The sequence below is a fragment of the Colius striatus genome, chromosome 2, assembly GCF_028858725.1.
Source record: "Colius striatus isolate bColStr4 chromosome 2, bColStr4.1.hap1, whole genome shotgun sequence".
Lineage (NCBI taxonomy): Eukaryota > Metazoa > Chordata > Aves > Coliiformes > Coliidae > Colius > Colius striatus.
In genome coordinates this window covers 92,948,343-92,965,844 of record NC_084760.1, presented here as the reverse complement: position 1 = coordinate 92,965,844, position 17,502 = coordinate 92,948,343, and the positions used below count along the sequence as shown (strand labels likewise).

General features: G+C 37.3%; 1 protein-coding gene across 2 annotated transcripts in view; it reads left to right on the top strand.

Moving 5' to 3' along the window:
- The window catches only part of ENAH (ENAH actin regulator), a 104,260-nt gene that overhangs the window by 39,267 nt on the left and 47,491 nt on the right, over positions 1-17,502 (top strand). For both annotated transcript variants that reach the window (XM_061991507.1, XM_061991508.1), the window contains exons 2-3: positions 11,306-11,471; positions 12,850-13,027. In XM_061991507.1, the coding sequence (XP_061847491.1) occupies positions 11,306-11,471; positions 12,850-13,027 (344 nt within the window). The remainder of the gene's footprint in view (positions 1-11,305; positions 11,472-12,849; positions 13,028-17,502) is intronic.

Genomic DNA, 17,502 nt, shown 5'->3' with positions numbered 1-17,502 from the left:
GAGGTTCCTCTCTGCCCAACCCTCAAGCTGGTCAAGATCCCGCTGGATGGCAGCACAGCCTTCTGGGGAATCAGCCAGTCCTCCCTGTTTGGTGTCATCAGACAACTTGCTGAGGGTACACTCTGTCCCCTCGTTGAGGTGGTTGATGATGATGTTGAGCAAGACTGGCCCTAGAACTGATCCCTGTGGAACTCCACTGGCCACAGGCCTCTAACTTGACTCAGCACTGTTGATCAGCAACCTCTGGGCTCTGTCATTCAGTCAGCTCTCGATCCACAGATTAAGATGCTTATCAGGCACTGCTCTTCAAAGTAAAACCTGAGTTTATTTAGTGGGAAGTGACCTCCTAGGTGAGCAAGGTGCATCAGTGCTGACTTATTAGGCACAGTATTTATGAGTACTGAGATATTTGGTTGTACAATGTTATGGTGAAGAAGCCAGGGTTTTTAATTGGAGATGGCAGTGTTTTCTTGTTTCAAAAGGTTTATCTTTTCAGTATCTCAGCATTACACTTTTCTTCTACAGTGTTTAGTAAATATTGATTGTTGTGTCAAAAAACACCTTTCATAAAGTGAGTGTGAGTTTGGTCAATTTTGAATTCTTTTGTGGCTTTCTTGTGAACTTAATGATAAATTCTGTACCCCATGAGAGTTCTGTGTTAAAACACCGACTAGTTATTGTCAGTGCTTCCAGTCTTTTTCTTGCAGGCCATAAATCATGTATTTGAAGTGTACAGAAAGAGTACTACATTTTGAAATGGGCCTTTTTTTGTCCATTGTTTCAAATCAGGATGAGTCACCTCTCTAGCAAACATCTTTTTCAAGCAAACTAGGTGGTGCAGATCTCCATGCAATCTGTGTCTCTGAGGCATGCTGCACCGTGTGGCTTAGTTCAAGGCCAGTTCAGAAAGCAGCATAGGTTCAGTGCAGCTCATCTTAACACTAGTTGATAGTGGGGGTCGTGTGATGAGACAGAGGTTGATGAGACTGGGAAGCAGTGACACTAGGGTTTTGTTATGAAGAAAGATGGTTTTACCCAGAGGAGTGAGAACAGCACCTTTCTGGGATTAGGGGATTTGAGGAGTTGGTCATGTTAACCAAGGGCGGTGGAATGAGTGAAATAAGGGCAATTGCTTGGGCAAGAAAGTATAAAGTAGAGGAGTGAGGAAGGCAGGAGAGAGGAGATGGAAGAGTAGGGCAGTAGGTAATGCAGTAGACATGATAAGGGAAAGCGTTACATGAGGACAGAAGGAAGGGGAATATTGAGGAGCTTTGACATTCACAGAAGCTGGACTGATCTAATCAATTAGTGTTCTCTTGGAGGAATGAGGTAATACTTTGATCTACCTTAACAGGTATTTGTCTCATCTTTTCTAAACAAGAATCTTAAAGTAACTCCTTTGCTAACTGCCCAGGACCATAACTACAGTTACAATTAATTTCTTCCAATGTTTGACCAGAATTTAGTCTGAAAGCTTTGTTCTTTGCCCATACATGGAAAACTGCTTTTTAAAAACTACTGTTTACTTTTTGTGCCTTGCTCCAATGGGAGTACAGATTTTGATTCCCATCTATGCATCTGCTGGGCACTTGAAAAAATACAAGGAGTGAGAGAGCTACATTAGGACTAGAAGTACTGCATTTAAGATATTTGGAGCAATCCTTCCACTTTACTCTGAGCAGTAACTAAATTGAAGTAATGTGCCCAAGTTTCTCTATCTCACTTCAGTATACCTGTAATAGTTTCATGGGGTATTTTGATTTTCTTAATAGTAAAAAGAATTACAAGAAATTTAGGAAGAGCTACTGATTAGTGAGGACCAAAAACTGGTTTAGTTTCATTTAGAAAGGAACATACTGAGAGATTAGCTTTCTCTTGGATCTTTATTTACCAAATCCTTGAGTTCAATGATTTATTGCTTTGCTCTCCCTTATTCTGTCCGTAGTTGAGAGCTGAAATGTTTTGTGATTTGATCAGTGAGTTGATCTGCTAATAATAACAATGTAAAACAGCTTAGTAAAATGCCATTTTAATAATCAGACATTTATTTTGTAGTATGTCAATGATATAAATATGACGTAGTATGAAAGCAAAAGTCTTACTTTTAGACATTGAATGTTAGAACTGCTAGTGTTTAAGATCTTTATTTTTAGGCTCCAGGAGGGAGTGGCTGCTTGAAACTTCAAGTGTGAAAATGCATGTTGTTATGTTTGGGAAGCACAAGGTGCTAAGGGCAGTCATTGTCATAAGGTACTTAGAATATGTCTGGAATTCAGTGGGATCTTTTAAAAGGAACTATTTCTTCTAGAGCCATAGAATGACTTAGTCAAGCTAGGGGTTCTCAGAGTTAATTTACTCCAGTCTGCTGTTTGGAAAGGTTGCTTGAGGCCTTGTCCAGCTGAAGTTTCAAGTTTACAAGGATGATGATTCCACAGCTCTTCTAAGAAGCCTGTCCCAGCTCTGTTTCACTGCTCTCTTGGTGGAACTTTTTCTTACCTGGTTGAAAGCTCCTGTTCTGCATGGAGCAGAACCATTATGACCATTACTTCTTACCTTTCTGTTGTGTGCTTTTGAGAAGACTCTGACTCTGTATCTCTGTAGTGATTTACTGTAGTTGAGAATGGCAGCTACCTTCTCGAATTAGCTTCAGACTGAACAAACACAGCTGTCAGCCTCTCACAGCTTTTTCTCTAGCCCCCTTAATGACTTGCCCTTTGATTTTCACAATGTCACCACCCAGCTACCTCCACCCTTGCTGAGTGCATACTATTCGATTCATTAGACTCTCTGTATCCAGTTTATCTAACTGAGGCCCCTAACTTAACTTTTCATCTACCACAGTGATATTCCATTACTTATCTAGACGTGGGAATTATGAGAAAAAAAACCTGCCAGCAGAGACCAAGGCAAATATATGTAGCCTGTCTGTGTCCTTCACTGCTAGATAACTTGTCTCATTTTTTCAGGGGACTCACGTTTTCTTCTATAAACTCATGTTAATGTCAACTTGGTATTTAAAAACAAGTGCCCAGTTAACAAAATGTGATTTTTACCTCAGTATTTTTTAGGTGAAATCAAGTTTTACAAAGATACTTCATACAAGAATCTTTCTTGTAATGAAGTGTGAATTGCATATTAATTTATTAGCTGGGGCTGTAATTTCTCAAAGATCAGCCATGTTGCCTTTACACAGCTGTCAACATCAGAGGCAGCTGTTGTATTAGATAGATAATTTAAAAATGCTACTGTCTTGCTGTTCTAGGAGGAGTTGAGCATTCTTTATCTGAAAGTAAAATGAGTTACATGATCTGTGGCGATGGTAACACAGTGATGGATTGTGTTGCAGTGTGTGTTCATGAACTCACATTGCCTGGGGAATCTGGGCTCCGAAAGCTGTGATTTGTAACGTATGTTGAAAGCTTAAGAAATAATATAATAAGGTCATTTTTGTTAAAATATATATAGAAGGTAGGATGATGATGTTTTTCATGCCTGCTTAAAAAGGCTTTCCATAGTATTACTGGGCTCAGATTCATGGAATTGTAGCAAGGAAAGCAATAAACCATGAAAAATAGACTATTCATAGGAAAGAAGTAATGTATCTGTCTAAATTTTGGCTTTGGTCTTTGAGACCTTTAGGTTAAATGATTTTAAGTTTTAAGTCTGTCATGATTGTTCCTATTCATTAAAGATATTGATTTTATGGCTGTTCAGTTGCAGTGTACTCTGGTGCTTACAAGTTGTTTCATTCTCACATTTTGCTGTGGAGCTTGTTTTCTGTTAGCTTTGTCAAAAGGTAGTCAAACAAATAAACTCATTTTTAATAAAAATCTGACTTGAGATGGAAGAAAGATCATGGTAGGAATCTTCTGCCCCTCTTTTACTCTTGAGTAAAATCACTATTCAGGCAGTTATTAGCCTTACCATGGCAAAACTTTTTGTTTGCAATGCCACTGTATCAAATCTGCATTGAGGAAAGTAATCTATTTAAATTACTGCATAGATTCTGCATAACATTTTAATATAAGTAAAGTAGTAAATGCCCTTGAGAAATATGTTTGAAGAATCAGTGGAAAAATGGATTTGATTATAACAATGCAGTATTTTCAGGAAAAATATCTGGATAAATTACCAAAAATGCCATCTCTAAGAGAATACCCCATATAAGAGGATAAAAGAAAACAAGAATATATATGAATGCATAGAGGAAACAAACGGAATTATCTTATTTCATGGTTCCATGGAGTCTAAATCTAAGACTTTATTTTAGCAGTATAAAAATAATGGCTAGAGAGATCCCTCACCCCCAGTGCAAATACATTATAATGGAATAGCCAGCCTCTGTGTGGTTGTGATTCTTTTTCAAATCATATGTTGGATACATTTTTTGAAATGTTTGATAACATTTCAGATGAAAAGGAACAGGTGGATTTTTATATGAATCAGCATGTCACAAACCTAGAGACAGTATTGAATTGCCAACTCAAATTTACTTTGTCCATTGTATGAAATACTGTTACATGACATATGGCATGTGAAATGACGTTGGAAAAAAGTGAAATTCCTGGGGTTATAAGTTAGTAATTCTATGTGAAAAGCAGACTTTTCAAGCTATTGTTCTAAACATTTCTTTTTCTGCCTGAGCGTCCTGCAATGAGTGTGTGATTCACCTGTTTGATATTCACCTCCTGTTATGAAACAAGTTACAGCTGCAAATTGCAAAGGAACAGATTTATAGCAACAAGAGAAATTTATTCTGTAAATTATACTTGCTCCAAGAGCAGACTCCTCTTAATTTAGTGTTACATGCTTTTTATACCTGAGATGAAAAGCAATTTTCTTTCAGTGGAAGGTGCTCATTGAGCAAAGAAAGTTTAGCTTCAGTAAACTATGTACTAACTAAAACTCTGGAATGGAGTGATACAGAATTCTGTGCCAAAAGCACAGCACCCTTCCTTTGCCAGATTTAATCCTGGTGTTTAGATTTGATTTCCCTCTTCTCCTCAGCAGTGGTAGCTTTATTTCTAGTTGGGATTTTCCCATGCAGGATTTCCCTTCGGTTTCTGATGTTGTATGCTGACTAATTCATGAGAAGAATAAGTAGGAGAGATGAATGAATGTCTCAGTTATCAATCAAAAGTTTTCTAGGTACAGGCAAGTACTAATTCATTAGCAGGAGCTGTTAGTGAAGCAATCTGGAACTACTCCCTCTGCATGTACCTTCCATTTCAACAGCAGCTCTTGTCCTCAGGGAAGCTGCAGTATCTGAAGAAGAATCTGCATGAAAAACAGTCAGATAAATCACCTAGTCTGTTTAGACTTCTAAAACCTGAATAGCAAGTAAATTCTGTGCTGAGGTGTTGGAGTGGGCAAGGTACATAATTTTAAGCTGAGTGCAAGTAGTATAGCATGGCATAACTCCTTCTGCTGTACAAAGCACAGTGTTCCCCTGCAACAGTATATTCAGATAAGTTTTTATAATGCAGAAAAAGTTGAGGTTCTTACCTTTCAACTGAGGATGAGTTACAGAGAAAATCAATGTATTGTTAGAACTACTATGTTAACCCTTATTGAGCCAAAATGGATCATATTTTTTTCACAATGTCCCACTGATGGCATGGATGCTGGTCTAGCTGGCAGGAGGAGATAATAAGTTTTATACTTGGCTTCCTCTGAGGCTTGTTTTTGGCTGAAGTTCAAAAAATGAGTAAAATTAAAGCAGTATATTATGAGTTAAAAACTCAAGTGAGCTAAAGTTCTTTCCCTCTACCCATTCACGTCATGTCCCCCACCCCAGCAAATCCAACCCCTTCTTCTACTCCTCAAAACAAATATTAACCTATGTAGTTGAGTTCATTCTGGTTCTCAGCAGACCATAAAGTGAGGACTATATTTGAAGATGGTGGAAACAGGTATCTTAACTATCGACTTAAGCCAAATGAGCAGCTTAAAATCCAAGACAACTTTGTCGACCAAGTGTCTCATAGTTAATAGAAAGTCATGGTACAGTACGTACACAGTATGTTGTGAGTGTTTTTGGTTTTTTAGTAGTGAAGCAGAGAACACACATTTTCACTAAAATGTGCTAGCAAGAGTTCAGGAACAAGCAGGAAAAATTATCTTGCAAAATACCACTGCCAAGATATAAAATATATCTTGGACCAACAGTTAGCTGCTTTAAAAAAAAAAGTATATTTAAAGATGTTAGTATTGGAAATTATTGTAGTTTCTTTCTAGCATTGTGCCACATGGTTTGAAGATTGTAAGCAGGCGTTTGATGAATCAGCGTCTCTTTCCATTTCTTCTGCCCCACAAAGACTGCACATTTGAGATCATGTTGTTATGTTTCTGCAAATGGAGAACATGGCAAAAAACCCACCCCTGAATCACCAGAAAAAGTAGTAGTAGGCTATAATTTTTGAAATACCTCATTGTTACATCACCGACAAAAATACTAAAGGTTGAGAATCAGTGCAATCACAGCTTTTCCTTGCTCTTGTTAGTATAGTTAAATGGTAACTTTAGTGGCTGCAATTGCGAATATTGTTTCCATGTAAGTTTGACCAGTTATGTCTGTTTATACTTTTTCTTTCTTGACAGAGAAAAAACACTTTTTGGGGAGAGGAAAAAAACCACATAGGTCAGCAGACTCTGCATTGGTGTCACTGAATTGAGCTTAAGAACTGGGGATGTGGAAGAATGAATACATTCCATCTGGACGAAAAAATGCTGTCTGTTAGGGCTCGGTTTGCTATGGTGTTTGAACTTTCTGTATGATCTCATCACTGGAGGAGTAAAGTATATTCTCCCATAAGAATAATCTTATGATTCATTACTACTGTGGTTTTCTTTGTGAGACTTTTGAGTGCCAGACCTCCCTCCACTCCTCCTCTATCCCAAACAAAAAACAACCACCCTGGCTTTGGCTTTATATGGTATTGCTGTAGGTGGACTTAGCTAGAATAATGGTTGGCTTTAGCAATCAGGGCCTTACATCTTTGTCTAGAGAAGAACTCCTCCTAACATATGTTTAGCCAGCTATTTGTCAAGCTTTACATTTTGGGAAGAGAGCTTGTACACTTTGTTTCCTAAGATTTGGTAAACACTGTTTTGCATGACTGTTCCATTTTATGAATTTTCCATTTTCCACATGTAATTTCATATACTTAGTTTGGTAAGTTTACTTGGGAACAAACGACTACTTAATTTTTCTTAGTTAGTATTTACATCATCAATTTAGTTCCCCAACCTCCTGCCCTAATAAGTTAACAACCAGTTCTTCGAGCAGCTGTGCATTTTGGCAGTAGCATTCAAAGCTGGAGGTGGAACCCTTCACTCATTCTCCTGCATCCCCTACTGAGCTATCATGTTGGAAAGGTACACACCACTATGGCACACCAGAAAGAAAAAAAATTTAGGTAGGCAAATGAACCCTGTAGAATGCTTCTGAAGGCCTAATGATGTGGCAAATAGATGAACACTGTTTTTCTTTTCTCCTGCAACATGATTGTAGACAATTTATTTCCCACTAGGGCTAAAGTAATCTGATAAACATTAAAAAAAAGGACGGGGAGGGGGCTTTTGTGGTCAGACCAAAGAGAATTTGGTGCAGTGAGTGAAGTAGGTCATCTTAGCATCTTATGGTCAGTTGCATCAGTCTGAGATGTGTGCACTGCAGAGAACCCTGTGGACTGTGAAGAGCTAATGTAGAAGTACTGAGATATCAGTGAAGACCTGTTTCCTGTTAGAAGTATAGCAAAGAAGTGTGATAAGCTTGAAAAGCAAGAAATATAATAAATTATACTGTTCAGATTCAAATGGTTCTTGTTCCTTTGAACTGAAGTTTAAGAGTAAAAAGGATGCTGGCTTAGATTCTAGTAACCATCTGTATGTTAAACTCAGCATTTTCCTAGGAAGAGGTAGATCACGGAAAGAAAACTAAACCTTGTTTTTCTGTCGAAGATATCCATGCTGCTAGCTTATGAGTTTTCAACTTGGTGTAGCCATTTGAAGTTAGTGGAGTTCAGATATACATCTTATTTTTTTTTAAGTGGAATTTTTTTTGAGGCTTAAATACTTTATGGTGTCTAATTGCTGAAATAGACTATATTTGAATATTAAACAGTCAAATGGTTAATGAAGAGGAAACCTAAAGATTCTTTGCTAAGGTTCATGCCTCCATACTTTCCTTCAAAACAAAATGTACTCCCTTTAGAGTACAGAAGTTTTTATTAAGAGAAAGAAATCTCTCCTACATCTAGAAATGTGCAATTATTGAATCTTGGAAAAAGTTTAGCCACTATGATGTTTTAATTTGTTTCTGCTAGCCATAGCTTCAATTTTGCATCTTACCGCTGCAGTCTGATAAACAAAGTGATGGGAACTGTTGGCAGGAGGAGAGTGTGTCAACTTCAAATTGATACCTGGATATGAAAATTATAGACCCGAAACATTAAAATTTTAGTTACAGGATTTGTATGAAATGAAGGCAGAAGGCTTTATTGTGTAGTGATTGAATAGGTCAACTGGAAATTGCTTGTATTTGTCATCTTTTTTTTTAAAGTATGTGAATCATCTTGTATCTTCAAATGGGTAAGAATAATCCCCTGTTATTAGGAAAATTCTTTTCTTTTAAATGGAGCGTGAAGTATTAGAGATTTAGACTTGTGTAGCATTTCCAGTTATAAGGCATAGCCTGAGAAGTAGAACTAAAAATAGTTTAACAGTAGTTAAAGAAAGCTAGACATTCTAGTCAAGGTCATCTATTTGCACTTATGAATTGTACCGCTTGAATACCAAATAGTACTAGAATGAGTAGGTTGTTGTGGTTGTTATTGTTATGCTAAATAAAATCAAGTAAAAACTTTTATGAAATTTGGGCCTGCAGAAGGACCACGGCAGGGCAAAGAGTGAGAGTGTTCAGAATAATAACATCTGAACTTCATCTCTCGTACTAATTAAGTCATCTGATCACTGTACCATTACTCAATCCCACTCTGATTCTACCTTCATTGTAATTGGCATATATTAAATTATAGTCTCAATTTTTAATAAAATCTAAGTGATTTAATCTGTCTGACTTGATTGAGATGAAGTTATTTTTTGGCAAGAACTCTGCAAACCACATGCTTCTAAAACAGTATCTAGATCCTGTCAGCTAGAGACTAAACCTGATAGGTTTATCATGCCTGAGATAGATCCCTGTTAAAATATGGCAAAAATTGGGTTTCAGGTTCGGAAATTTTCCAAGTTTTCTGTACGTTTCTGTATGTTTTCCAAGTTTTCTGTATGCATTTTAGAAAAAACACTACTGTTTGTCATGTAGTTTGTGAGCACTACAGAATGTTTTTAGGTTTGAAATTTTGAGATAGTTTTGTGATGAAATAACTGAACTGTAAACCACCTGAAAAATGTAACAAACTGTTTTCCTTGCATCTAAACTTTGTTCTTGGCCTACATGTGGTCATGTTCCTATGTGACCTGATCTAGGTGAACCTGTTTCTGCAGGGCGGTTGGACTAGATGATCTCTAAAGGTCCCTTCCAACCCCTACCATTCTATGATTCTATGATTTTAATTTAAGCTATGTTTAGAAAGGAAACACTGTACGTCTGTATATTATAACTTTTTTATCACTTATTGAGCTGATTCCTGGCTAGAAAAAAGGTAGTCTAATTAAAGCTGTTAGCTCATTCTAGTCTAGTTGTTGAGTAAGTGATGAGAGTAGAACATGTGTTTTCAAAACTAAGAATGTATTCACTTGCCTGATCTTCAATCTTCCACATCCATGAGACACATGATCTCAGTATTGTCTCTTCTCTAGCCTTGAAAAGCATTCCAATGTTGAATGCTTTTCTAACTGTTGGGGTGCCATGGAAAGGGTGACAGAAATTGATGCTATGATTTCTCAAAAATGTTGGTATTGAAAGTTAACAAAACAGCTGGATACACCGATGAGTTTTTTTGTACTGCAATATGGAAATGAGATATTTGAAAATTCTCCAAAACCAAATACAACATCCCACCCATTCCCAATAGAAACCCACAAATTAGCCCAAGAAAGACTGGAGAGGAAGTAGTCTTCTCCCTCTTTCATAAATTTGAAGAAATACTTCATTGCTTTCCCTGTGTAATTTATGAAGAATGCTTGTATCTTCATCCTTCTCAGTTTTCCAAATGACCGGCCACATTCCTTGCAAGCCAGGCATCATGTGCTTTCTATAATGTTGGATGTGCTGGAGTGGTATGTTCAGAGAACTTAATGATAAGAAAATCATTCCTTTCTATTTTTATTTCCTGTCTGCATTGGACATTTCCCGTAAAGATACTTGCATAGTGTCACCCTTTCCTCTCCTCATAGTGTGTTCATGGTATGTTCTGCTTTCTTGTGCTTCTAATATGATGACATTCATGATATGCTCCCTTTTAATTTTAGACTGCACCTTAGCTTCCAGATGACAGCCATAAGCAGGATTAGCTACTGATAGCAATCTCCTGCTGAAATTGTGCTTTTCATTAATCAGTAGGGAGAAAATGTTACAACTTGGTGTCAAGTGTTACAAAATATGACAAAATCAAAAAGCATTTAATTTACAAGCAGGTGATTTTTTTTTTGTGCTGAACTTAATCGTGTGTATTTTCTTCTACATATGTTAATAGGAGCAAGAGCCATCCAGTCCTCACTTCTTATAGAAGTAACTTCCAGTGGAAAATGTAACTATATGAAGCTAGTGCAACTACAGATTCTTTATTCTTCAGTCTTTGCAGAAAGTTTTGTGTACAATTATGGCATTTAGTTAAAATTCATGATTAGTGGTCAGGAGAAAGGAGGGGGAACACCCTGCAGAGAGGAAAAGTGCAAAAAAAGAAAAAGTAAATAATGCTGGAACACAAAAAGTTCAATTTAAACATAAGGAAAAACTATTTCACCGTGAGGGGGAGGTTGTGGAGTCTTCAAGACACGCCTGGACGTGTTCCTGTGTGATCTGATCTATGTGGACCTGCTTCTGCAGAGGGATGGGACTAGACGATCTCTGGAGGTCCCTTCCAATCGCTACCATTCTGTGATTCTGTGATCTTGATCTCCTTCATAAGCGGTTATGCCTGTTTGTCTTGACTGCAACTTTTTAGAATTAACACCTTTAAGCAAAATGTGCTAGCAGGTTTATATTTAGAAAGGTGGATGTCTCGGCAGGTTGCAAGGAGTATTGCTTTACCATTTGGAGTTCAAAAACGAAAGTTAACCAAAAAGATTATTTGCCAGAAATAATTTTATGTTCTACTCTAAAATATTTGTATTTTAACAGTGAACAAAGCATCTGCCAAGCACGAGCTGCTGTGATGGTCTACGATGATGCCAATAAGAAATGGGTACCAGCTGGTGGATCAACTGGATTCAGCAGAGTTCACATATATCACCACACAGGCAACAACACATTCAGAGTAGTGGGCAGGAAGATTCAAGATCATCAGGTAAGCAATCTCTGAAAAATTAGAATAGGAACCTTAAGCTAGTTCAGGGATTGTTTCTTAACGTGAAGAAGACTTCAGTAAAATTATGTGAGCTATAAATAAAATTTTCTTTTCCACTGAAGTAACAAAACTGTATTACAGTGTTTTCCTTGTGAACTAAGCACTTTACATACCTGCAAGGTGATAGTCTTTGTGCGTACTTTTACCATTCCTTCCTATGAATAGATACAAAGGCTAATGGTGCTGTTTCAGGCAAAGTAGCAACCCAAAATCTTCACTTTTCTGTTCTGTTAGCTCAAGTCTATATATGTACCAGCAGTTCTCCTTTAACTCTTCCTGTATTATTAAAAGTTAGATGCATGATATTTCATTTCCCAAGACCATTTCATTCAGAAAACCTGACATTTGCTGATCATCTATGACTTGGAAAGACTGAGAAGGGAGCAACAAAGATCACATCTTAATTTCCTTGATGAAGTTATGAGATCTTGATTAAATGGCAAACTTAGCACTGTGTCTTGAAATAAATTGCTCTGCCTTGTGATGCTTGAACAGTGGTAAAAAATCTATTATTTTTGTTTGAGGAAAGCTTCTGCATCTGTTTCTTTCGCCTCCAGCATTTTGTAAAATTCATTTGGTCTGTTCTTGGTCATATATCATACACCTGAAGCATAGACTGATAATCTCCTGTGTGATTTGTCTTTAAACACTTCTTCCAAGTAATAAATGGTCTCTATGCATTCATCTGAGAACAAATGTGAGGTTTTTCTCCTGTTACTCAATGGAAAAATGTGAGAAGATACAGTTATCTGAATGCAATGGAACCCTCTTAGTGGATGGCTGATAATAAATGGTTGTCCCACTAGCTAGAGTTTATCACCTTTTGTGTGAGCCATAATGATCTTGCAAAATCGTAGCTTGTGACGAAGACAAGGGGGCCACATAAGCAACTACAGAAAGAACTAAGAGGTGCAACAGCCACAGAGAGAAGGTGATAACTTGGTTAAAAAGAAAGTAATTCTAGCAAGTCCTCTGTGAAGTTAATGGAAAACTGAGTTTCTGAATTCTAAATGCATATTCATGTCAAGAACTCTGCTACTAAAAGTCAGAACTGTTGATGCTACTACATTGCTGTTATGCATCTTTGAGAATGCTTAAGCTACAAAAGTTGATACAAAATGCTTCATTACTCCCCTTGTTCTCATCACCAACTTCATGCAGCATTGGAAATAAAATTGAAATGATTATGTGTTTCAACATTGTAATGTTACACATTATGAACTAACTCACATGATTAAGGGGTGAAATCTACAAGATGCTGAAACTTGTGATGAAACAGCAATTTTAAATGTGAGTAATATTTTTGTCTTTATTATAGGTTGTAATAAATTGTGCCATTCCGAAGGGGCTGAAGTACAATCAGGCTACACAGACCTTCCACCAGTGGCGTGATGCTAGGCAGGTGTATGGTCTGAATTTTGGCAGCAAAGAAGATGCCAATGTCTTTGCAAGTGCCATGATGCATGCCTTAGAAGTATTAAATTCACAGGAAGCTGGTGAGAGTCTCTTAACTTTTTTTAAGATTGTTAAAGTAAATGTTTATGCATAAAAGTCAATAAGTCATTTTTCTACTGATGATTCAGCCTCTAGCCATTTAATTATTTGGATGTTTTGTCTGCCTAATTACTGCTTCTTAATAGTGGTTCTCAACTTCACTGCCATCTGTGTAAAAACAAATTCCTAACAAGTAAATTGGTTTTGGTTTTTTTTTTTTTTTTTTTTGTGTTACCTGTTATATATATATAGAAACTTGCTGACTTTCTGGGTTTGTTTTGTTTTGTTTTTAAAGGAAACAAAACTAAAACACCTGACTAAGAACCATGTACCTCTTAATCAGGGTACTTTTCAGGATTTCTAGAGACATACATTTTCCTTAATGTGTATTGGTACTTTTCCTTCTTTTTGAGTAGTGGTTTATTATGAAAATGTTAGATGGCTTCCGCACCCCCCCCAGACTTTTGAAATTCAGGTCATCCTCTTTGGTAGATATTACCATACAGAGTTATCTATCTTGGAAACCTTGGATCCAGGGGTAACGTTCAGATGAGCACATATAATTTAGACAACAGGTCTGTTATTTACCTTGTTTGGTGATCAGAGGGACGCGGATTTAAAACAATGATGGAAAAATTAGTGGTTTTCAGTCTTCAAGTGATGTAAGGAAAATATTCCAGATATTTTTTACAACAAATTTATCAGTATAATGCTGGGATACACACAGAAGGAGAGTTCATTTTAAAAGACTAAAAGAGACTTTTGTGTTCTTGTAACCAAATAGAATTCTTTTGTCCTTATTAAACTTTAAAGATTGTCCATGTAACGAGAGATAGTACTTCTGTGCCAATTTTCTTTCTCTTGTGTAGAAGACAGACTGTAGATAACCTTACTAGGATGCTCTCAACTACAGCAAAAAGGTTGACTTTATCAAGTTGCTTTTTATTCTGATAGTTATTTGAAGACTCTCCTTTTGAAACTAAGCTGTCTAGACTAAAGGATGATATGTTCTGCACTGCTTATGCTGTTATGCAGCATATGAGGTCAAAACTGAATGGATAGCTAAAGGAATCAAGGGGTTTTTTTGCTAACTAAAATAATCCGGTTGTTCATTCCATTTTCCTGACTCAGTTGTCTGTTCCCTAAGGGTTACTCAGTTGTAATGTACTCATTCTGACTTTGTCACCTATTTCCCAAGCAACATTTGGGAACACATGAACTGTTGGTTTCTAGTCACTTGATGTAAAAGTCTGAAAAGGCCCTATTTGTGGTAATTACCACAAGATTGAGAGATTTATGTTGCTTTGCATTACCTGTACTTGAAAAGTTTGCTACCTGTCAAACAAGTGTGTATGTGTATCGACACAAATACACACATATATATATATAAATAAAAATAATTTAACTCCTCCTCCTAACAGTAAAACTAAGCTACTAGAGAGGCTAAAATAGGCCTGACATAGGCAGGCATAACAGTGCTTACTATTTTTTTGTGTCTCATTTATTATTTCATGAACTACTGCAATTTACCTAGTGACTGGTTCCCTTGCTGCTTTATATAAAGTATACATGAACTAACAGCTATGTTATTATATTCTTCAGTAGTAGAAATTTTATTGAACTAAGATTCTGCTTTCGTTTGTAAAGACTTAATTAAAACTAAAATAGTTTTTTAGGAGTTTCTTTCATTGTAACTTGAATAATACAAAACATCCTTCAAGCAGTAACCTAGCATGAGTGCAGTGACACTGAAGAAACTACTCAATGAAAGTAACTCTTTTTTTCCTGTTGTATTACTTCAGTAATTTCCTTAAATGGTGAGGGAGGAGGATCAGGGGAGCTGATCTTTGCAATGAGTCCAAAAATGACTATACTTAGAATTCCGTCCTCTGTTGATCCCAGGTTGTGAATTCTTCCAAATCATTCTGCCAGTAGCCCTGCAGTTTAAGTTTGAGTATAACTGAAATGCCATGTCCTGGTTACTGGCTACAGTGCTGTAGTCTACCTGGTTTGTTCTTAATGCCTTTGATATGAAGCACAAGGACATTAATTAAGTTGCATAGTCATGTTTGATAATGACTGGTTGTAACCTTTAAATTTTCTGAACTGTAAGACAGTTGCTTAGTTTCCTTTTCCTGTGATTTGTCTTGGTAATAGTAGGTACAAGTGCATTAACTATTTACCTCAAAAATTAAAGGTGGACACAGTAGGATATAACTGTTCTTTTATAACTTCTGTCAGCCAAGAAGGACTGTGGCTATTTAAGATTAGCTATCAGTTACCTGTTTCATGGGCATATAGGTGCTCATATCTTCTATCAGGATGAAATAAAAACAAAGCTAAAGATTCTAAGCATGGCTTCAGCAGATGTCTGAAGATGAGCAGTTTTGCACTACTTGTAAAAAAATGAATAGTTACACAGATAGAAACTATTAAACGTTATAAGCCTGTTCAACGTTATCTAGAAATGGTAAAAATAAATGTTTGTAATGTGTCTATGTTACAATACTGTCAGCAAGCATTCCTGAGTTTTAGCAGCTGGTAGATTTTTCTGTGTATGATCTACATATTACTTAATTTTTCTGACCTGCATCAGTGTAAGAAGTAAAAAAGATCAAGTATCTTTCGTAACATGTCTGCTTCAGTAAGATTAATAGAATCCTAAGTAGCTTGCAGTTTATGAACACACTAATTGGACTAATTGCAAAGCTTAGTGCATTTCTTTTCTCTGTAGCTCTTAAAATTTCCTAAAACTGCAGATAGAAATGAATCCTTGATGTGAATGGGGTTTTTTTTGCCTAGCATCTCTGACATAGCCAAATATTTACTTAGACAGATTACCAGCTCTGAGAGTCTAATATTACCTCTTCATTTTAGGAAACAAATTGCAACTTCTTCACCCCTTCTAACAAAATAGCTCTTTTTGAAAAGTTGTTGAGAGTTAAACGTTATGAAGGGAATGTGTGCCAGCACATGAAGATCAATACATTATATATTGATAATTTTGTTTCATCCAAAATTTTTAACATATGCAGCCCTACTTGTTATTCTGACAATAGTGCTTCAAAAATCTGTGCCTGAAGAAGACAATTTATCTCTAATAATTTACATAAACTGTTGTATTTTCTATTATATCTAAAACACCATATAGAATCTTGAACTCACAGAATCACAATCTCAAGGGTTGGAAGGGACCTCAAAAGATCATCTAGTCCAACCCTCCCTGCCAGAGCAGGACCACCTACAGTAGGTCACACAGGAACTTGTCCAGGTGGGTTTTGAATGTCCCCAGAGAAGAAGACTCCACAACCCCTCTGGGCAGCCTGTTCCAGTGCTCAGTCACCCTCACAGTGCAGAAAATCTTCCTTGCATTTCTTTGGAACCTCTGATGTTCCAGCTTATACCCACTGTCATTGTCCTGTCATTGTCCATCATTGAGAAGAACCTGGCTCCATCCTCCTGACACCCACCCTTTACATATTTGTAAATATTCATGAGGTCACCCCTCAATCTCCTCCGAGCTGAAGAGCCCCAGCTCCCTCAACCTTTCATCATAAGGGAGATGCTCCATGCCCTTAATCATATTTGTGGCCCTGAGCTGAACTATCTCCAGCAGCTCCCTGTCCTTGAACTGAGGAGCCCAGAACTGGACACAATATTCCAGATGCAGTCTCATGAGGGCAGAGCAGAGGAGGAGGAGAACCTCTCTCAACCTACTGCCCACAGCCCTTCTAATACACCCCAGGATGCCATTGGCCTTCTTGGCCACGAGGGCACGTTCCTGGCCCATGGTCATTCTGCTGTCCACCAGGACCCCCAGGCCCCTTTCCCCTACACTACTCTCTAAGAGTTCATTCTCCAACCTGTACTGGTACATGGGGTTCTTCTTTCCCAGATGCAGCACTCTACACTTGCCCTTGTTGAATTTCATTAGATTTCTTTCCGCCCAACTCTCCAGCCTGTCCAGGTCTGGTTGAATGGCAGCACAGTCTTTTGGTGTGTCAGCCACTCCCCCCAGATTAGTATCGTCAGCAGCCTTCCTGACAGTGCCTTCTGTTCCCTCACCGAAGTCATTCATGAATATATTGAACAGTACTGGTCCCAGCACCGACCCTTGAGAGGCTGTACTAGATACAGGTCTCCAACTAGACCCTGCCTCATTGATCATAACTCTGCGCCTTCTTTTCTTCAACCAGTTAACAATCCACCTCACTACCTGATCATCCAGCCCAAATCCTCTTTAGATAAGTTCCCTTTGACCCTAGAATTGCTTACCATTAAAATTTGATTCTTGCAGTATCCTTTATTTCTGCTATGGGTTTTTTTGTTTTGGTGATTTATTTTATTAGCTTGGTTATTTTAAGTTGTAATTTATTCATAAGAGAAATGCAGTTTTTGTTAGTTGAGCATACTGTTCAGAAATTCATAAAGCTGTAGATGAATTTTAAACTTTATGCAAGGGTTCAGAGACATCTGA